Here is a 22,844-nt window from a genome sequence, read left to right on the forward strand (position 1 = left end):
AGCCAGCCACATTATGTTAAAAAAAAAAAAAAGAAAAAAAAAAAAAAAGGGATTTATCAGACCAGGCCACCTCCTTCCATGACTCCATAGTTCAAGTCTGGCACTCAAATGCAATACAATTTTTCAGTAGTTTCTGCTGCAGGAGCTCTTCTAAGGCTCCAAACCACAAGGCAGGCTTAATTCCCCACATGCATCCTTCCTTTGGAGTACTTTTGGTAGGTACTACGACTGCATACCAGGAACGCACAACAAGACCTGCTGATTTGAAGAGGATCTGACCCAGTCATGTTTAGCCACAATAGCTTTAGCTCCAATCCTTACAGCTGCCCATATTTCCTGCTTCCAACGTATGAACTTCCACAACTGACCGTTTACTTGCTGCCTAATATATCTCAGCCATTGATAGGTGCCATTATAATGAGAAGATCAATATTATTCACTTCACCTGTCTTTTAATTGAATGTCTTCATGTTGTAGATGTTCCGTGTGCAATCCATATAAAGGATTTTTAATTACAGTTGTTTCAGTCATATACATTTGTATCATGTTACATTAATTGTGCTTTTAATGAACGTTCACATGCGGATATCCAGTGCAACTGTATCTTTTGGATTCGGTTAGAAGAGTGATGCATTTTAAAGTCATATGGGTTTTTGTTGTGTCATCTGGAGTTATTGCTAATTTGTTTCTCATGTCTGTCTCTTCGCTGTATTTTAAGACACGATGATGATCATATTTTCATCAGTTTGGTTCATCTGCACATATGTTGGGTACTGAACTACATGTGACTAATTGGATGTCAGAGAACACAAAGGTATTTACGTATGCTTCACTTCTGACACTTTTAAGTGCTGTCTTGAAAAAACATGATTGTCACGTGCATAAAAAAGTAAATGGAACAAATATGTAACAAGCACCAACAATCTGGGCCTGAGCCAAGTGTCTGTATCCATGAGAACTGTGTGTGTGCACTGCACTGAGCAATACCGGGACCATCTGTAGTGGCAACTGAAAGATACACTGCATGGCAGTAGATAAAAGAGACTAGCTGACAAGGTAGGAGTTAAGGTGGGTTGTATGCTGTGTTGAATAAATGGAGTCTGCACTTAAATACTGAGGCAGCGTCTGGTTTCTTAACACTGGAGGGAAGCTTGTCCACATCCAGGGGTTCCTATTGTCAGAGGTTTTAGTTCCCAAGTTGTTTCTTTGTGTCAAATGCAGGCATGAGTAATCCTGCAAGGCCATAATCGATGTGTGCATTTGCACAAAGTCAGTGAAGAGAGACTAAGAGCAACTGGATTATGCTTGTGTTTTCTGGTTTGTGTAGATATTACAGGTGCATATTTGTGGACGGCTGAATTGGGTGTATATAGTTGAGGAGGCCTTTGCGGTGCAGCAGGTAATTCTCTGGGATTCAGCTTCTGAAGAAAAAGATAGAATAAGTAATTCAGATTACTTCAAATGTAAATAGACTTTCTCTGGATAAACACTCCGTTGGCAAACAGTCACCCTTTAGGGCAAGATGTTATGAGAAGTGTTCCGGCAAGCTTTAATGTGGTGTGATATACCACCATTACAATGAAAGGGAACCGTAATCATATATAATGTGTAGTGTGTGTGTGACTGAAGGGGAAGTCTTGCATAACAGACAAAAACTAAACTTCTGGATCTGAATTTTAATCTGCAGTCCCTATATAAAAGTGATTTATTTGACAGGTTTTAGCAAAAGCAGCTGAAGACAGGAAGGTAGATGCCAACAAGCTGAAGGTTCCCGGGACCATCAGCATCAAAGGTTGCACTTGAGTGAAAGAAAACAAGGACTAATGCAGAGCCCTGGTCAAAATAGCAGGTCATTTGTTACTTTCATTAGAGCTGTCTCAGTGCTACTGTACACTGCAGTCTGAGGCAGATTCATGGAGGTGATAGATACTGAGAAAGTAAGTGGGCTCAAGATTGGAAATTGGTCCATCATTTTTCAGACTTCAGCATTACTGATGAGCTTTTTTAAAAACTTGCTTGAAAACTGCTACATTGTCAAATAAGGAGCTCAAAATATAGAAAGAAAATAGAACTATTCCGAATACTAAGAGTTTTTGCTGAAAGAAGGGAATTGTTTCCGCTGGTAGATTTTGGGGGATGGTATCAATACAGGAGTGGACTATTTTAAAGTCACAATTCAGATATATCCTGAAATGGAACAAATCCTCAAAATCTTAAGAGTCTGGCATTGACACAATGTGTATTTTTCAGACTTTTTACAGGATAAAGATCTGAGGAGAGACATTAGACGAGGTAGATGAGACAACTTTGGTCCTTCATAACATTTCACTCTCAATTATTGCTGAAATAAAGTGAAAACATCTTCTGTGAGGCTGGGACACTTATTAGGACTGTTGAGCCAATTATAAATGATATGGGTGTCACAAGTGAGTGGTCCAAGTTGGACTGGCTCTGTTCTGCCAGAGTTGATGGTGATGGGTAACAGATAAAAGTTGTATAGTGGGTGATATGTAAGGCTTCCAATCTGAAGTCTTGAGATCCAGTTTCTTCTCATAATGAATTTTAAAAACATGACAGATATTTGAGACTGACCCCAGCAACCGATGACATCGCTTATATGACATCCAAGGGAGTCCAGTTCTTTGTACAGAGAACATAACTGGACAAGCCTCTACATCAAGGATTTCAACACTTTTTTTGACTTGTTTCCTGTTGTTTTTTTGTTTTTTTTAAGCTCAAATGTCCATTCTTGGCATCTACTTTTACTTTTACTTTGGTACAAGAATATGCAACACTTGGCAAGATTTACAAGGTTATCTACCACTAGAACTCCAGTGGGTACTGAGCAGCGCTTCACTGTGTCGTCTAGTCTATTTCCCTAATGGTTTATGCTTCGTCCTGACTGTCAAAGACTAAACAATCTTGTCTCCACCAATATGTAGTTTGTGAAATCTTTAAAAGTTTTAGTTTGTCTTGAGTTTTTTCCCCAAACTTAAATGGCAGATGGTATATCAAGAAGTTCATTTTGGAGGATTTTTTTTCCTGCAACATATTGTTTTTTTTCCTAGAGAGAATTAACATCTCACCAGTATGTCTTCTATAACTGATGAACAAACAAAACACATATTTGAATTGATTTCATAGAGGTTGTTAGACTGCAGAGAGCTCGACTCCAAGGCAGATGACTGTGCTCATAAGAGGGCTATGAGATCCTCCTTTTCCTTGTCACTGCCAATTGACACTCCACACTGCAACGGCTGCTTTTGTCTCTGCAGTCCAAAGATGACATTTCAGCCATAGAAGGGATGTCATACTGCCATTTAATTGTTATCTACAGATGGGCACAAACTGGAGCTTCACTGTGCCAACATCTACCAGATTTGTCCGTCCCAACAATCAAATGTGAAATCCACATTAGGGGCTTGGTTGGGAGTGACGGTTAGGACAGATTATCTGGTAGAATGGAAGCTTTACAGATTTATCCATCCATCTTAATCACTCTAATTGACCTGTGGAGTGTTCTGAGCCATCCTGATAATATGAGAACTGTTGGGTATCAGCAACAGAAAGGGTGCTTTAAATAGGATCTATGTTCCTCACCTGGCAAGGGGAATTCTGTTGTGTTGGTTTTCCTTTTATCGCTGCATATTAATTCATGTTGATATGCATATTAATACATATGTCACCACACCGGATGGCGAGAGATTAGAGGTCTTGACGTTGGTGCGTCTGTGACATATCAGGAATCAGGAGGATCATCTCAACTACACCGCTGCACGTGTAATGCTGCGTTTCCTCATCATGCAGAGGAGTGAGACAAAAAAAGAACTGTGAATTTTGTGACATGATTCATTTTCAAAATGGATTTTCAAATTTCACTCATGTGGCCCCAGTATTTGAAAAGCATCTGTTATTCTCAATCTACCATGAAATTATATGCAGTCTCTCTATGCGTCTGCTCTCCCTCTTTTAATGTAGAACCATTATTCAGCTTATCAGTCATTTTGCCACACAGTTACTAATTGTTTTGTTCTACAAGCAAAGTTTTATTAAAGTTGTTAACTGCTTCAAAATGGATTAGTTTGCCATCTTTCTTCACACTATCTATGGATTCATGTGTCAGCTAAGGTAATTGGATCATTGATCTGCTCATTCATGCCTTTATTTGTCTTGCCACATGTAGTAAAACTGTTTTCAGTGGAAAGTTTTGCTGCATTTGTCTGTGTTTTGTGTAATTAAGTTCAGCCTTAATAGGTTAAAGCTCAAGTTCACACCTTCCCCATCACATAGATTATCACTACAACTCAGCATGATTTTAGACTTTATTTCTCTTTTTTTTGTGTTGCTACTAATTTGATTCAGATTTTTCCAAACCAATGACGTATTGATCACACAAATATTTTACACTCCAACATTAAATGCGGAAAGCAGAACACATTTGTTGAATACGGACTAACAGCACTACACATGTTCTTGCAGAGTTCTGTACAGTGTGGTTTAGTTTCCCCTGATTTGGACTACTGCTAACTGTGTTAAAAAAAAAAAAAAAAAACACTCAAACTTGCCCAAACTTTCACTATTTATAGACAAACACCAGCCCAGAAATTCACTCAGCTTGAAGTATTCAGCGAGAGTTTTAGGGGGTGGGTGCACACTCATTTGCACACATTTGCATGTCATTAGCACTTCAAACCTACAAACTTGAAAGGCTTTCCTTGTCAAAACACTCTAATCTTCCTCTCTCTCTCCGTTTCCCTCTCTTTTTCTGTCGTACTCTTTCCCAGGTCTCCACTCTCTCACACAAGCGGTGATTAAGAAGCTCGGGACATCAATTAGAAAGTTTAACCTTCTGTTCACACTTATGACAGTTTCTGAGATATTGACACCTGTGACGTGCTTGTGTTTTGTTTCGCTGTATTGCGGATTAGAGCCACACAAAACTCAAAAATAAAAATTGAATCTCAGTCGCCCAGTCTTTCAGCTGATCTAACCAATAAGTAGCTCAAAAGTTTACTTCATAGAAGTGAATGTTACTACATCTAATGATGTGTGTTTTTTTTGTTGCTATTTTTAATGTTCTTTATACCACATGTAGTTATTTTGAAAAAAGTTGTCTAATTTTATTCAAAAGCTACTCTTTCCTTATGTCTGTGTGTGCAGTTTGCTTTTTCTGTAAAACTTCTTCGCACTTCATTGATATTCATAAGCTACTATTGAACTTCACAATGGAGCGTTTAAGGTAACCTGTTTATGAGAAATTTATTACATTCAGCAGGCTCACGCAACTCTGATTAACTGCTTCAACAGTCTTAATACAATATTAATTTAATGAAGCCACTCCGTTTAATCCCTTCAACTTCAATTCATGCTCAGTGTCTTATATAAATTGTATATCTATCCATCTAGATAGATACTTGGAGAGAGAGAGAGACTATTGCACATCGGCCCCTCATCAAAAATGTAATCAGGACAGATTTACTCTACTATTGATTAATTATACAACTTAAGACCATGAGCTCACTTGTAGGAAATTTATTGTCTGACATGGCTGTGAAAACAAGTAAGTTGAGAGATGTAAAAGCCCTGCTACTCTGCAATGCCCTCTTCAAAAAGTATATATCATAATATTATCCAAGCTTTTCTTTTTGAAACAATGACAACATCTAATTAGAGATGGCAGGACCCTTCATAAACAGAGTTATACTGAGATTTATAGAAACAGCAGTGGCATATGGTCGACTGGCACACTCGTACAGAAAAAATTTAAAAAATCAACAAAGCTTCAACTCCATCAACATCCAAGAAACCCAAAGGCATTTCAAAACATGTAATCATTGTCATGCTTTCCTGTACATTGTTCATTTCCACTGAACTGCTTGAAAGATGCAGGCTTTGACAATACTACCCAATTTCCTGTCACAAGTTTAGACAGTTTGCTCAACTGAAAGTAACTTATTGTTGTAGACAAAAAGCAAATCTATCAAGGACTTTCTGTGGCTTCACCTAAAAAAAACAGAAACATTCCAGTAACCATTACATATTTTGACACGTTTTCTTGAGTTTCAAATAAACGTAGATTTAATTTCATCTCCAGTTACAGAAACCAGAATGATAACAATATGAAAGCAGCAATAATTATTTTAAATGGCTGGCAATTCATACTTACATTGCTTCTTATTTAGTACAACACAATAGGATTAGCTTTCTGTGCTTTTATTGTGTTACTCAAAGTGAAAATATAATTGAAATGATATGCACAAATTGAGTAACACATGATGCACTTTGTAGGGATCAAAGTGCTTGAGATATCTTATTTGTGTTAAGATGACGTGACATTACAGTTAGTGACAAGGAGTTCAATGTCTTTTCACATCTAGCTCAAGGAAATTTGGGAGACACTGCGATAGATACTGCAGTATTCCCAAAGCAATGAAAGTAAGCTTGCGGCTCACCGCACACACTAAATTAAGCTGAAGTAACACAATCACCAATAAAAACCAAAAACATACTGACAGGTAACCAGTGCAGGGCAGTCCCAGAGATGCAGAGGAAGTCCATCAGTTCATTATTTACCATGTACAGAGGTCAAGCAGGGCACGGACCATTAACTACAGGTAACTGACCTGCGATTAATTCTGAGCTTCTTGTTATTGATGAAGTTGCACAGAATTCCCCACTTTCCACATGCATAATTACCATAAAGGTGCACTTTGAGTCAAAACTCCATTGTGGGAAGTGAGTTTTCTTTATTTCCATTTAATGAGCCAATGTCAAGCAACATGTCCCTTTCAGAGGGGTTAGACAGCATATTTTTGGCAATTGTGCAAAAAAAGAAAAAACAAACTAGGCTTCTTTACCTCCTTTTGGCTCTATTTTCAGGCTTCAAAAAATCAAGACAATGGCAGGAGACCTTAGCCAATCACAGGACTTTTACCAACAGCAAGAGTAAGATGTGGTGGTGGTATAGTGGTTTAGATGAAGAACTTTCAAGCACGAAAGCGTGGCTCCCAGGAAATCCCAGGTGAAGCCACCAATGAATGTTGACTTCCAGCCTCAATATTGTTGCACATTTTAAGTGCGAGATTATATAGTGGCTTAGAATAGAGAGGAGAGATATTTTCCCAGATATCTGCCTACTACAGTGTAAACTCAACACATTATCACGTAAACAAGTCTGTCTGTTTTTCATACACTCCTAAGTTTGTCTTCCAAAGTCTCATGCTTTTACTTCAATCACCATTTTAATTTACTAAAGTCTCTTGGCTAAAACTATACAATTTAAAGTTTCTGGCGTTCATAAGTTGCCAAGATAAACAATTGACAGCTTACTGAAGTCACACCCCATGTTACTAGAAATAGTGCTGCATTTGCCAGAGGGGATTAGTTTGCGACAACATGTACACATGGCTCAGCTGATGAGGATGCTGTCTTTTTGACAGCAACAAGACTTTAATCTCTGTCTTTAAGCACACTGTCATGTGTGCAGTCATAAAGTGCATATTTAGGCCGCCTTTGACAAGACTGTCACTTAAATATGAGTCATTTAGCAACAGTATTTTCAACTAATGCACAAGGCTAATGGTATCTTCATAACCTACGGCTGATCAGATCTGCAGGTGACAGTTAGTGTGACTCACCGGATGTAGGATGTAGGGATGAGGTACTGATCATTTCAATTGGCTTTGTTCCTTCTTCTGCTATTTATGTGGTGTTCACCAGAGGAAACAACACCTTCTTAGAAACAACCAACCACACAGAAAATTTTAAGTTTTGCAGCAGATTTAGGTTGTGCAGTGAGGCAGCCATGACATTTTTTTGCTAACACCAAAGCTGCATCCTTTGCTTAGCCCCACTCCCACGACTACTGCTATTGGTTTAAGGAAATACTAACCAACCACAGCGTTTGTTTCCCCCTATAGCAGAATGATAGTGTGACGCTGTCAGACATTATGTACAACAGGATGGGCTTGTGGTAAGACTACTGTCAGCTTAGAAGAGGAGCCTGCTTTTGTCTTCCTCTGTCAACAATCAAGGACAAGTTGTTTCAAGTATAAGAAAACTGTAAAGGATTAATCTGCTACTGTTATCGTTGTACACACCTTTTATACTGGGAAAGAATGGAAAGTTTGACTGACGGAAGTGGCTGATAAAAACTGTTTCACGTCAATGTTTCTCCCATTTTGTTAACTCCAATGTGAAGAGATGAAGTGTTTTCTACTATTGATTACCTATATGAACACACCAAAGACCTTTAGAAGATATGTTTCCCCATAAACTCACTATAAACAAAAGCCTGACAACTACTGTCCAAGGACAATATGGATTTTTAGTGGATGAGAAAATTCAGATGTCATTCCAATATGGGTGCTTTTATCGAAAACGGAAAATGATGAAGCCACTGTCTGCTCAGCTGTGATGTGTGCTCTGCTACATGTGCTGCAGACAGCACAGAGAGTATTGGAAACAATGAAGTCCACACCACTCTACGATGCAATGACAATATTTCAAAATTACCACAAGCATCTTTTTTTGCCTTATGTTATGTGAAAAAACAAAACAAAATCCGAACAATGCATATGAGAAAACATACACACCACTGCTCATAGACGACAGGCCAACATCGGCGGATACAGATTTATCGGTTAAGCTCCGCTACACACCACCACTTCCATCAAGTACTCTGCCATGACACACAAAAACACATAAATTGCATTGCTTTCTAAGAAGAGCTTCCTGAAAGTCAGTAACAAGTGACATTTGCATATAGATGATGGCTTAGCTTGGAACTCAGGGCACACATGGCAGTCTGATGTGCTTCATTCATATTCACTGTGGTTACATCAGATGTGGGTGAATCAGAAGTCTTGACTGCGGGTTGCAAGGCCCATGTAATCATTGTCATGTATGCTGCGTACGAATAAAATGCAGAAATCTGTAAGTTACAACAATGAATATTATTAATTTAAAAATACTGGTAGCCGTTCAAGCTGTTCACAACCTAAAGGTGCCTCTGGATGAGTTTACAGAAGCTGCTGCAGTACTGTCATGTTGTGTTCACATAAAACATTCCTTTCAAGGGTTTTAATCCTAATAAAACTAAATAGTAATTGAATAATAATAATTCATTCTGAATGTATTAAATAAGCAAAAATTGTTTAAATTAGGTTAGACTATTAGTGCTTCTAAAAAAGGTCGTTTTTGTCATTTCTTTTTATTTTTCTTTTGCCAATTTTCTTGTAAAAGGCAAGAGAATCTATGTGGAATCATTACAATTTCTTGCTTAAAGACATAAAATTAGCTTTAATGTTTTTAACTGGTCTTTCAGCTTTAAGAGAATCCCCTCTTCCATCTTAACTCTAGTCAACATCTATTTGTATTGACAAATGAATATTTATCCCCAGCCCGCTTGTTGTTTTCCAGAGAACATGGATTAAACTAGCCTGTTGCTTGATAATTGATCTCAGCCTGAGACAGGTTGAGGTGGAACAATGGGATTTCTTTCTCTCTTCCATCTCCTTTCATTTGTGACTTTACTTAATTAAATTCAAATGCAATTCAATTCACTGTTCTATCAATAAACATGGACAGTTCTCCCGGTGCAATACCAAAAGCAAATCAGGAAAAATAAAGATTCACGTCAGATCATTTGATGATGAAATATCACCGTGCTTTGCGCTTCTGCCTTTTTTTTTCTCGGTCCTACATTTTTTTCTCCTTTTCTTCCTTTTTTTTTTAGTTTTGCTCGGTCTTTTGCCTTGTATTTCCCAACTAACTGATCTGTTTATCCTATTTGACATCCTTCTGAGGATGAAATGTACAAGCTGCAGCTCAGTCAAAAAGCTGTAAAGATGCTACAAAGAGGACTGCACTTTACTTCAGACGGAGAGAAAAGAAGAGAGGAACACGAGGGAGAATGCTGTAGAAAATAGCGGGTGAGCTTGGCAAAATTATAGAAGGACAACAGATGCTCATTATTTTTAATTCTTCCTGCTAAAGGTTATTAACTCACAAATCTTTACACACAAAAAATTATTTGTTACATGATATTGGAAACACAGACATGGGGATATTACCATCTTGGCATTATTACCCCCTAACCAATACCTGGAAGCAACCAAATACTCCAAAGCATAATACAATGAGGCTGCATGTAAAAAATGTCTCTTTTCCCATGAAGTTTCTACCTGTAATAATGAAGTCAGTGGAGCTCCCTCTGGTGGAGTTCAGATCCTTAGCACAGATGAGGAGTGTGTTTCAAGCCTGCACTGCACCTGAATCCTGATCTAAGAGATTCTAACCATCTGGTGCCCCTGAGATGGGAGGAAGCTACATACTTACCCTATACTTTTTCCTCTACTAATAGAAGAGTGCAAAACATGTAATTTTCACAGAGCACATAGTACCCGTCCCTCTTAATTTCCTCTTCCGGGTGGTTATCTCATCCTTGAGAGACATACAGGTTTAAGTTTTCTTGTTTGGATTTGTCTTTTCGTGTTCTTGTGAGTCGTCCAATTGTTTCCTTTTCACATTCTGTCTGATCTTCCTTTTTTCTCATGTTATATAATATACCTGTTTCTCCAGTGTATGTCATCACACATCAGATGACGCTCTGAGGAAGACCGCAGACATGGTAGAAACATGTCAGCAAGATAAAAAACATCTTTTCCTGACTTAGTTGTCGGTTAAAAAGTAACGCTATTCGAAAGAAAGAAATGCCAAAACGAACATAATCCATCTATGTTTTGAACTTGAAGTGAAGTTTGAAATACTACTTTTCTACTGCATCAACTGCGCATGCTTTTTTCCCCAAAAGATAATGAACACATAGACTACTGCTACAAAAGGGGCATTTTGCAAAGGTCTCTTTTACAATAATTGTCCAACAATCTTCCACTTTCTCCTGCCTACTCAGCTTTTATATGCTCCCAAACTACCTACCAGCTGTATAAGTGGAAGCATATACAACCCGAAAATGTGGTAAAAATCACTTGAATGAAATTTAGCTTGGAGCAGCGCAGGTGGCAACTGACTGATACTGGATCATGTTTTCCCCTTTGAACTTACCATAGCTTCAATGCAGTGTTACTAACATCAGTCAGTATGACAAAAACATGTGAACCCATACATACCCAGCTCATGCTGATAGCAGCTCTCATACATGCTCATTTTCCCTCACGGCAGCCTATATGCTGAAGAATATCAAACAGACTACCTACACTTCAAGCACTGCAGTCATGCAGTAGACTTTGTTTGCTTTGAAGCCTGTGGATATTAGTCAGGATTTCTACTACTCGAGTATTTCAGAGATGGTCTGCTGCCGTTTGGTGCTAGTGAATGTTAAAATTGCATGAAGCTTTGAGTACTTTACATTTAGCATATATATGAGACTAGAGAATTGTGTTTATTAACTGGAAATGCACAGATGTAGCATCAGCACAATTAGCACATACATTAAAATTAGACTAGACTGAACATATAATGTACTGACTACATTACCGTACTAACATATGTGGTACCAGACATTTATAAGAACACTAATCATCATTGCAAGATAATCAAGAACATATATATGCACATGATGAGCTAGAAAACTTAATTACTGCCAGCTAAGAAGATTTTTTTTCTCATGAGTAGCTGACATATTAGTGTTCTGTTATATTGTACTAAAGAAAACTGTGTAGCTTGACAATGAAATAAAAAAAAGTCTCTGAATGTATTATTTAACTAAGCTGAAAATGCAAAACAGCAAATCATTGACAAACACCTTGTGAAAGCTTTAACTATCTGCAGGCATGGTGAATTTTCTTGACAACACGTCTGTCCCATGCTCATTAAGTCTTGTAGCTCAGAAAAAAACAAGCCTTTGTTAGCTGAATGTGGACATGGGAGCCTTTCATCTGCAGTGGTGGTGATGGGCCTGCATAATGTAAAATGTAATAAAGAAAGAAGCAAGACAGAAGCATGGATGGAAAAATTAGTCATGTGTATTATACATGCATTCACGCACATTCATGTATTAGTATGCATGTATTAGTAAGGACTAATGTCTGACTTGCACATGTACTACATTGTTTAGGAAGACATCACAGATACTGCATTCTTGTTGCTGATCAGAAAAAGGGAGGACGCAACACCTGAATCTGTTTAACTGACTGGAATCTAGGGCTTCTCCATGATTAAGGATTTTCAGAGCCGACTTTCTTGTTTTCTAAAACTATGGTGTGTCATTAGTGATGCTCTTTCATGTAGCTACACATGATGATCCAAGTCCTCCTCCTTCGCAGGATGGGGAGGGCAGCTAGCCTTTAATAAATTACAATGAATAAAGGCATAAAATATGTTGATCTACTGTCTTTTGTCAATTTAGACAGCTTGCTGGCCAGCACGCATAAAAGATGCTTACTCAAGGCATCCGCAAGAATACTTCACTCGGGTATCATGTGGTCAGTTGCGCAATATCGAGGTGGGAGGTGAGTGAGTCGGCTGAGAAACAGAAAGACGAGTCAGGGTTCTTCCGACTGACAATTCGTGTCTTTTGACTCAGAAATCAATCACAAACTTAATGTACCAACTGGACTGATTTCCGTGGCCAGGTGACGCGTCTGTCAAGGAATGTTGCCAACAGGTAAAGTCTGCTCCCATGTTTGCATTTGTGTTGCTTTCATACAGCAGCTGGGTGGGGAAGAGTGGGACATGGCCCATTGGCTATAAGCCTGGAGAACGTCCTCCCTAGCAGGATGGATCAGCAGAGGAGCGACAGCATCGTGGATTAGTGCAGCCTGTCAAGGTCTGACGGTGCAGTGACAATTTAATCGCCGAACTGGCTCCCCATAGAAAAAGGGAGGATGAGAGGAGGAAAAACAGGAAAGGGAAGTTAAGAGGCAGTGGTCTTCATTTATATGATTCATTTTGTCATATCAGATTCTGTTAATACTGCTGTCAACGTCTCCTGGGTCCTGGGAAAAACATAAACAGGCTTGGAGAGACAGACAAACATGCACAAGCACTCTCAGCCTGTCCTTAAACTTAACCCTACAGCAAACTACCAATAGAAATAGAAATAAAATTTTCCTCATGGGGAACAGAGAAATTGCAGAGATTTTTTCCCATTCCTTTTGTGAGATTTCTTGTGCTTTCTCATCAGAATAGATGAGCAAGTCTCCTACGGCATGTAGATGAACACACACACAAATACACATGTACACACCACACACACACACACACACACACTTTGCTGACGTAATATTAGTTTTACTAGTTATCCATCTGCACAGATGTGTTCCGAAGGAACAGACACAAAGCAAATCAATGCACATTTAAATATGATCTAATGTCTTATGTCAGCACATCTTTGGATGAAGCAATCAAATGTGCAAATTTTTGTCATGAAATATTCATGACAGCAGTCATTCATGACATTAGGCGGCAATTATTTTAATGTCTGATCAATCAGAATCAATGCAGAGATTCTACTGCCGACAACATTGGAGCATTTCAATGTAACTGCCACAGCAGTCTCACTATAAGTGAGTCAACAACTATTTTTTTCCAGCTCCTGGCTTCACACTAATGAGGGAAGAAGTTACCATGGTAATAGTAGATATGAGCTACCTTTCCTTGCCAGGCTTTTATCGCACACACACACACACACACACACACACACAAGCACAAGCAGAAGACACACAAGGACTCCATCGTCCAAGCTGAAAGGAATAAAAGCGAAACCTTTAAATATGTAGTAATTTTCAAAGGCGTGGTAAAACATACAAACGTGGGCAATTTTTCATCTGTGATCATCATTATTAATAGCAGCAATGAATCTCCTTTGTTCAGTGTTTATCAACCAAATTTAATTTGATTTGATTTTAAGACAACATATAATTAACGATAGATTAGCACTGAGCATATATTTTTTTTTATTTGATCAAAAGTAAACACCCATCACTACAGGATCGATGCATTTGCATTTAAACCTTTCAATAATGGCTGAATGTTTTAGACCTTCTTTAAATATCCATTATAAATCCTTCATATGAGTAATTTCCCCACATTAGAACAAAAGGTGTTCAAATTTCCTACCAGCATTGTTCAAATCACCTATTAAAATGCAAAATGCATTATGTTTAATTCCCTCCTCTTAATGTAGGTTTGGCACAGTATTTTTTTCATTTTTATATTATCATTATGGATTAGTATATCAATAAGAATGAAAAATATTCAAAACTTATAATAATGGATTATTGTTTGTTTGTTTGTTGTTTTTTTTAACTGTGAAAATGGGGACAATGCAAAGTCCAGTTCATATATTTCCTCTTTATGTTGGTAAGGCACTAACATCAAGCTGTTTCCACTATAAAGCTAACTTGCAGCAGCTTTGCATCATCTGTGCAGCACAAGCCAGTCTGTGTAGTGTGTTGTTGATACAATGCCTCTACAAGTTAGGAAACATTCTGTTGAAAGGAACCAAATGTTTTTAGTGAAGAGAGACTATTTTTCCTACTGATTTTTGCAAAAGATAGCTTCTATTAAAGTCGAGAAAAAAAAAAGATTTTGCAGCACTGAGGCTGAGGATGCAGGATGAATACATGTTTGACAAAATGGATGAACTGGAAGTAAGCAAACATATTTTGTGTACTGTGTGACGAGTGGAAAAAAAAAGAAGAGCACTCGCTTCATGCAGGAGCACATAAACAGACACAAATAATTCACGTTATTGCATGCTCTGAGTAATACATGCACAGCTTCTCAATCCCTGAATGATGTTCCAACTGCTGTGAGTCACCAAAATAAGACACAATGCTGCAGGTGGTGGCCAGACAGCTGTAGTGCCCCTGCAGTGCAACTAATATATTCTACAATGCCCTCCAACCAAACTCTCTGTCCATGTATTTTTAAATATACACATCTGCTGTGTGTGTGTGTACATATATATACATATGAGAGAGACAGAGAGATGCAGCATTATTCATCAAGTGACGGATGTGGGAGTAACTATATCTGTCAAACTGTGGCAGGTCCACGTTGCACTGCATAGCTCAAGTATCCCTGCAGTCTGCCGTAGGTTCTGTTCGCCTCTCCATGTACTAAAATTGAATTCTTAAACTACAACATTCCTTGTACGATCACAGGAACATCATCTCTTTGAGTGTTAATTAAATTTAAGGTATATTTGCCCATGGCGGTTGTCTACCTCAAACACTGTGCTTTCATAGTGGTTTTATTCCAGACTCACCTGTCTGAGTGCCGTGCTGCTGAGTGTAAGAAGAAGAAAACAGGTGACATGATTGGGTATGATGGCCAGTTCTACTACACCTCTTGATAAGGTATTCCTCCACCTTTATAGATATAAGATCATAGCTTATATGCTATGAAGATTCATAGCATATCTGCTTTCTACTTTTGTGCACTTAGTGAGCTTGACATCTCAGGGCAAAAATGAAAGTGTGTCATCATCTTGCTATCAGATGTGCACATCAAAATCATGTTTCTCCTCCTCCCAAAGGCAGATATGATACGAATCTGAATCCACACTGTGCAATATTGAGAGTCGTGATTCTTAATGACTGGTACCGCATGTGACAATTCATGCTTAACATATGTTAATATTTCACATGACACCTACTTTTTATTTTTAGACTTACATGATGCAAGCATATGAAGTGTTTTTCGCTGGGAATCTGACATACTTTACCACTAATTCAGTAATTGCCATATAATTTCACTTTTTCCGTTAAAGTTTAACAACTAAGATGGGCATTCAAAGTTGGTTTAAATGACATTTTAAAAATGTTAACAGTCAAAATTGTAACACAGTTTGGTATTTGTCTTGTTTAATTTTTTGGCTCTCTTAGTGAAAAAAAAAAAAAAACTTTGATCACCTCTGATCTAAATGCCAAATCTGGTGTGATTCGATCTATACATTCTACCATTTGTTACTAATTGGAGACAGATAACCTTTCAGCAGTGAATCTGGCAGTCGACTGAAGTGACGGCTTGGTTTAAAATTCCTTAATCAACAATGTGCTATAATTGCTTGTTATCTCCATAGTGATAATCCTGACGGAGAAACCACGTGTTGAGCCCTACATACAAGACCTTTGAATTCTTGTGCTTTTAATGCACAACAGCCATGGCACTGATGTGGAAGTAGGTCTTAAACTCACATTTGCATGTTTATTTTGGGAACCTTATTAGCATTGGCAAACATGAACATCCGACAGAGGGGGGGATGGCTAGGAGGAGGAGAGCAAAGGAAATGTTTCATAACAAAATAAATTGATTCCCAAGTTCAAAACTGTGTTCTCATGCAATGATTCAAGTGTTTAAAGATTATTCTGACATCTTTACTTGTTTCTTGTTGGAGGATATACAATCATCTATTAAGCTCGGGGGCCCTGAGGAGACAATGACGTCAAACAAGGCAGCAACGATTAAACCTTATCTGTTTCTTTTCTTCAGAATAGGACTCAAGAGGTCAGCAGTTCTTGGATCTGGACACTGATCTGGCCTTGCTCGGAGCTATGATTGATCAACAGCAGTGTGTCTTGCACCCTAAAACCTGAACCATTGGCCTGTTATATTATATTCCTCTTTTTTTTCTTGTTTTCAGAAATGTAGACAGGCAAGACCTGGGTTTATCTTCATGCACTATGTATCTGGCAAGAAGACGAGCAGAGTATAATATTGTGTTCAGTGTTGCATGGATAGCATAATGGCACAGCAGCAAATGTACAGCTATTTGTAGCTTTCAACTCATTGTTTTTAGTTTGTTAGTCCATATGGTTGAATCGCCAAAAAATAAAACTGCGGGCAGCCATTTCCAGCAAATGAGCTGACACAAGCCGACCATATACTGCGCACTCAGCATGACATGGTGGAGATTTGAAGTAAACAAATGGAAAAAAGTTCCCTTAGAAAGCCAAAATGGACCACATTATTTTCTCAGGAATGGGTGCACCGAACAAGTGTGAAAATATTGCCAATAAATGTGGCAGGTAGTCACAAATAAAATAAATAAGTATCTGTTGACTATTTTAACAGAATTTGAATTGGAAATTTTCAAGCTGTCACATTTGTACTCACTGTGGGTTAATTTTTTACTGCGATATGAAGTCCTGCCCCTCGATGGAAACAGCAAAACAATCGGTAAAAGTAGAGCGAACTCCACAATAGCTTTTGAGCTGTATGACAAAGTTATAATGCCAGACATTATATAAAAAGGGAAGAAACAAACCAGCAAGAGTTCTAATTATATGATTTCTTATTTTACCAAAATTAAAAACAAATTTGGACTCAACATGTACAAAATTTTTCAAAGCACCCACTGGTGTTAACAATACTGGAGAAAAAATGGTGGCCTGACATATTGTATATATGTTACATCAGACATTTTTGATAGGTTTGCATCATAATCTCCTGTCTGCTCTCTGCATATTCACAGCCTGCAGTTCAGCCAAAAATATTTTTTGTCATGGGATTGTTGACCACAACTGAGAACTGAGGCAGTCAATGCTTTCCAGTTATGCTGATGATTATTAATAATAATAATAATAATAATAATAATAATAATAATAATAATAATAATAATAATAATAATAATAATAATAATAATAATAATAATAATTATTATTATTATTATTATTATTATTATTATTATTATTATTATTATTATTATTATTATTATTATTATTTTACAGAATGTTATCAGAACAAACTTTTAAATAAGGCATGTAGAACTAAATAATTTTCACATTTTTTTTTTAGCTTAAATCTTTATTGGTTTTTTAAATGGAACAGCACATCACAGGTGAGTCTTTCAAGGACCGTCAGAAAATTGAAAATGCATCACTTCTATCTGTTTCCTCTTCTGATAAACGGCTCACAATATGCCTTTCAAATCCAACTGGCGGGTTGTGGGATTCAGAGGGTTAATACAGATTGTAGGTTTTGAAGGATTCCAAATTTGTTCCTGAAAATTTTGTTTTGACTTCAACTCCAGAGTTCACCCCTAGCGGCAATGTCATTAAACAAAATCCACATCACAGCGATTCTGGAGTTAAATGACCATATTTTTCTGACTTACTACTCAGACTTCTCTCGAGCAAAAGAAACAACCTTTCAGTAAAAGTACTCGCAAACCTGTAATCATTCTTTCTCACAACGGGCTCTCAGCTCAACAGAAACTGTCAGACAGTGTCTAGGTGAGACCCTCCAGTCTTTCCCGAGTCCCATATTCAGTCATTCAGCTGTCGCTAATTATAGCCCAGAGTGTAGTTGCTGCAAGTCTTCAGGGTTTCTTGATGCTGTCTCACAGGTGACACACTCAAAATTTTTGCGCCTGCCACCATAATATGATATGAAACACACACTGCATCTTGCTCCAATCATTTCATTATTTCCAGTCTTAGCTGTCTGTATTCAGTGCAGTGATGTATGACTGCATTATCGGTAATATGACTACTCGTATCAATATTGTTTTATGTCACACTCATACACAAATAGAACACTGAGCTTACATTTTTTCACAGCCATTGCTTTGTGCCAAACTCAAGCTTTTGAAAATAAGTTTTACACAATATACAGTATTTATCTTGCCTGTATATATATTATCTGTATATAGTAATAGTAAATTGTGCTGCTGCTTTAAGTTTTTATTTAACTACAGCCACTTCCTGATCCTTTTCAACTTTCTTTTGTTCAGCATTGGCATTTCTAAGGGGCCTGACTTGTGCTCTTGTGTCATTTATAATGCATCAGTTTTGTTTTTTCAGATGAAGATTTAGCCCCTTCAATTCCAGGTAGATGCACTAATGAGCTGTTTTTTAATTCAGCACCATTCAGCACAACTCTTCCCTCAGAGAAAATTTCTTATCATGTATTTTTTAAGCGATGTATTTTTAAAGTGAAATATCAGAGAGATTTGAGAGTTGAAGTGGATATAAGCAATGGGCCGTGAGGGCTGGCAGACATGCAGGAACATACAGAGAAGGGAGAAGCTGAAAGTCCAAAGCACTGGCACTGTGTAATTACTGGAGGGTGTATGCACATAAATGCACACACAATCACATGTGTGAAAAGAAAACTTTTTCATGTGTGGTTTTCTATATTCCTCCTCCTCCTGTCTCCTTCCTATAAAGTATTATCTGTCCTGAATGCTGCATAAACAAATGTTGCTTGACTTCTATCACAAATATGAAGAAACATAATTAGATGGCATGACTGAGAGACATTATAGGCTTTCTAATGTGGGCAAATAAGCTGTCAAAGGCATTGAAAACAGCATGGGACTGCACTGGTTTCCTCAACAAATTCAATTTGGTTAATTGACAGCATTTTAGCTATGCCTGCCACATTACATGATGTATCAAAGTACACCCAGGGGGTATTTACTGGAGTTACCTCTATTTTTTCTCTTGGGCAGTCACACCATGAGTAAAATAAAAGCAATAAAAGAGAGACATTTAATAACCCCACCTCCAAAAAAAAAAAGAAAAAGAAATTTAAAAAATAAAAATCTTAAGTGAGATCAAAGAAGGCTCTTGCAAGAGCTCCTTCTTTACACCTTCCATTAAAATGCGTTGCAGGCTGAAGAGGTCATATCTGACAGGATTTATCCCAAGGTTAATACATGAGGAGAAAGCCACTTTAGAGGACTGGCATCATTATTAAAACTTTTGTCAGATCAAACTGAAGACAGAGGTTTCATCACAGTTGCTCCCCACATGCCTCCTAGCTGAATTTGCATGGAAATATTTCATTGCACAGTTTGGTTGTGCAGCTCAGAGAATCAGCTGTATCTAATGCAACCAAAGCATCTCTGATGTCTCACTCAGCAGTTTGGGTGATTGCAGATCTTCCGCACATTTTAGGTACAACTGCACAATGATTTTCATGTGTTTCACCACTCTAAGAACACAGGCAGTCAGACTGGAAAGAAAAAAAACCAAACCAAAAAAAAAAAAAAAAAAACGTAGCAGGCATGAATGAGAATGACCCAGGGTTAGTGACTGGGGGAGGGGGGCAAAGTGAGGAAATGTCAATGCTAAGGGAGAAGCAAAATGTCTCGCTCATTCATCCAACAGCATCACACTCACCTGCAGTGTCTGTGAACTCCAGCCACGGTTTCAATGATGGAACACTCTCCCTCATTCAGGCAGAAGGCGAGGTCCTTGTCTTCCACACATGGCTTGAAGACCTCTGAACGTAGACTAGGAAGTGTTGGTGCCAACGCTGGACACGGAGACAAAAAGAAACCGATTTAGTTAGCTTTGGAAAGAAAATACGTTTTTTTCATCCTTTTGCATTTTAAATCATAAGCTAATTGGAACAGAAACCTTCCAGTTTTTAATTCCTTTGATGTGCTACTGCACACGGTGTGCTGTAGGTTTTATTTTTCCTTTTTTCTACTGAAATGACCACTCTCTTTAAACTGGAAGAGAAGACTTCATTCCTTTCTGATTTCTGAACTCAAAGGGCTAAAGGCAGGATCACTTTGGAAACAACTTCTTCAGTAAGACATGATTTAAATTAGTGTTTTCAGCTTGAGGGTTTCTGACTTCACCCGGTTTAAAACAAATAAAGCAAAGTAATGGTCTTACACGTGCTTGTGACTGCAACAGCAGGCTTAGCATTATTGTAATCACTATTTAGGTGTATGTGTTCTTTTAATTATTATACGTATTAAGCATATGCTCCCCATTTCTGTGTTTGCCGTTTGTTTCGAATTAAGCAGCTGAACCACAATTCCTCAGTGGAATCATTGGTGCTGCTTTTAGTAAACAGAAGAAAGACACACAGAAACAAATCATAGAGGCAAAGAAGTGAGACAATCGCATGTTAGTAGTTTACTACAAGGAGACAGAACAGAGAGCGATGGACCTGGTGATGTAGCTTTAATTCTCTTCTTCTAGTCTGACCCTGAGCTGCTCTCACATAAAGAGTGTGGCTGCCATGTACAAGCACTGCAATGCAGGGTTCTCCACCCTGTGAAATATGCACAGCTGTCAACATGTTACCGCAGACACATATAAATATTGTGCACCAGCACGCGCAACCACACGCTAAATGTGCGTGGACATTCTATCAAAGTCGTCCATGCACAAGCACACACATGCTAAATACACATTCATATATAAAATGACACAGAAATCAGGAGCTCTCTCTCACTCCGCCACACAGTCAAGCACTGACAATTGGATTGACTTGTATTATGCCCAATACTTTGCCAATACAATTGGATTAGACATAAGATTCTGCTGTCATCCATTTATATTGTGCACACAGATTTTTTTTTAACACACACACATACATACACACTCACACAGACACACACATCCTGTTCTGGTAATTGTCATTGCTTTTGTGTGAATCTACCACATCTTTTTTTATGCCTGATCTGCTTTGGTTGGCACACTCTTCGCCAGCCAATGGCCTTTTTCAGGCCGAGGCTCTAGTGACCAATTGCACGCGGCGGAACAAAAAACTCAATAATCCGTTTGTTGTGCCCCAGTGTCCAGTTCAATCTATGTTTTGTTTATGGCTATTGATTGATAAATCTGGGGCTCCTGATGTAAGACCCAAGAGATGATGAGAGATCAGAGAACACAGAAAAAGATGTGTGTTGCTCTTGGGGCACGCCAAAGATCTACTCTGTCAGATAAAAACTTTGGAAGATGCCGTTTAAACCAGCTACTGTAGTGGCTTAAATGATACAAACACAATGGTGTCTCTTCATCGTGTTAAAATGCATTTAAATTTGGGAAGGTAAGGCATTTCTATGCTGTATCTGTTGCTTATATTTGATTGCTACTTAGAATAATTTTTGGATCAGCTCTTATTTATAAGCCCCGAGCATGTAGTGTATACGAAAGTAGGCCTCAAACCCAAGCTGACTCCTTCACTCTCTAGGCTTTAAAGACACTGGATTATATGTTGTATTATTAATTCCACAAATTCCCAGAGTGGGATGTTCAAAAGGTTATCTATTCCAAGATGCAACTTTATAAATAGAAAATAGAACACAACGTCCCCTTGTGGTATTCACATCCCTCGCTATAATTGTCGTGGCCGTTAAAGTCCCTTGCATCTTTTATGCAGACAGCAGCAGAGACTACATGTGAAAAATGACACAATTGTTATTCTAAGACAACATCTGATGTGTCAGGTCAGTGATTCTGGTCGAAGCACACGAGGCTGAGCTTTTCCTGACAAAAGAGGAGATTGATTTTGCGCTGTAAGCCTAACTCTTGATGTAGTTACATTAGAAAAGCCAAGGTCATGCAGATACCAAACACCCGTTTAGTACCCAGTAATCTTATCTGTGCTAAAACATTTCAACAAACTTTCTTCTTTAAACTTGTCCCCTTATCTTCAGTCGGCGCGGACGGCTTCTCCTGATCTGTCATCATCTCTATTATGTTCTGCATGGAAAGTGGCTCAAGTACAGCATCATTTCATTTGTCACATGTTGTTGACAGGGTAGAGGGATAGGATGTGAACAGCACAAGGTCACTGTAGTACCAATGACACAGCACTTTGGGAATTGATGATGATGTATGATGTCTCCATATATTTTTTTTTCCCCACAAGGGAAGAAGCTCCTACAAAACTCTGAGACACATTATATTGCAGCACTTTTTGGTTTTGGTATTGGTTCAGACAGAAAATGTGCCATTTTCACACTCAGAGGGAGAGAGACTGACATTAGCAACTTAAATTAAACATGTTTAGGCATAATTTAAAAGTGCAAAACATTGCTAAAATAGCCTACCTTTGAAAGTTACAGTGGTTTGCATGATTGCACCTAAGCGACTATCCAATTATTCATTGGAACAGTGAAATGTGTG

General features: G+C 38.1%; 1 protein-coding gene across 2 annotated transcripts in view; it reads right to left on the reverse strand.

Annotated features, from left to right (window-relative positions):
• The window catches only part of nrg3b (neuregulin 3b), a 190,824-nt gene that overhangs the window by 73,974 nt on the left and 94,006 nt on the right, over positions 1-22,844 (reverse strand). For both annotated transcript variants that reach the window (XM_055004759.1, XM_023276982.3), the window contains exon 2: positions 20,094-20,229. In XM_055004759.1, the coding sequence (XP_054860734.1) occupies positions 20,094-20,229 (136 nt within the window). The remainder of the gene's footprint in view (positions 1-20,093; positions 20,230-22,844) is intronic.

Source organism: Amphiprion ocellaris, chromosome 18 (genome assembly GCF_022539595.1).
Source record: "Amphiprion ocellaris isolate individual 3 ecotype Okinawa chromosome 18, ASM2253959v1, whole genome shotgun sequence".
In the NCBI taxonomy this organism is placed as follows: Eukaryota; Metazoa; Chordata; class Actinopteri; family Pomacentridae; genus Amphiprion; species Amphiprion ocellaris.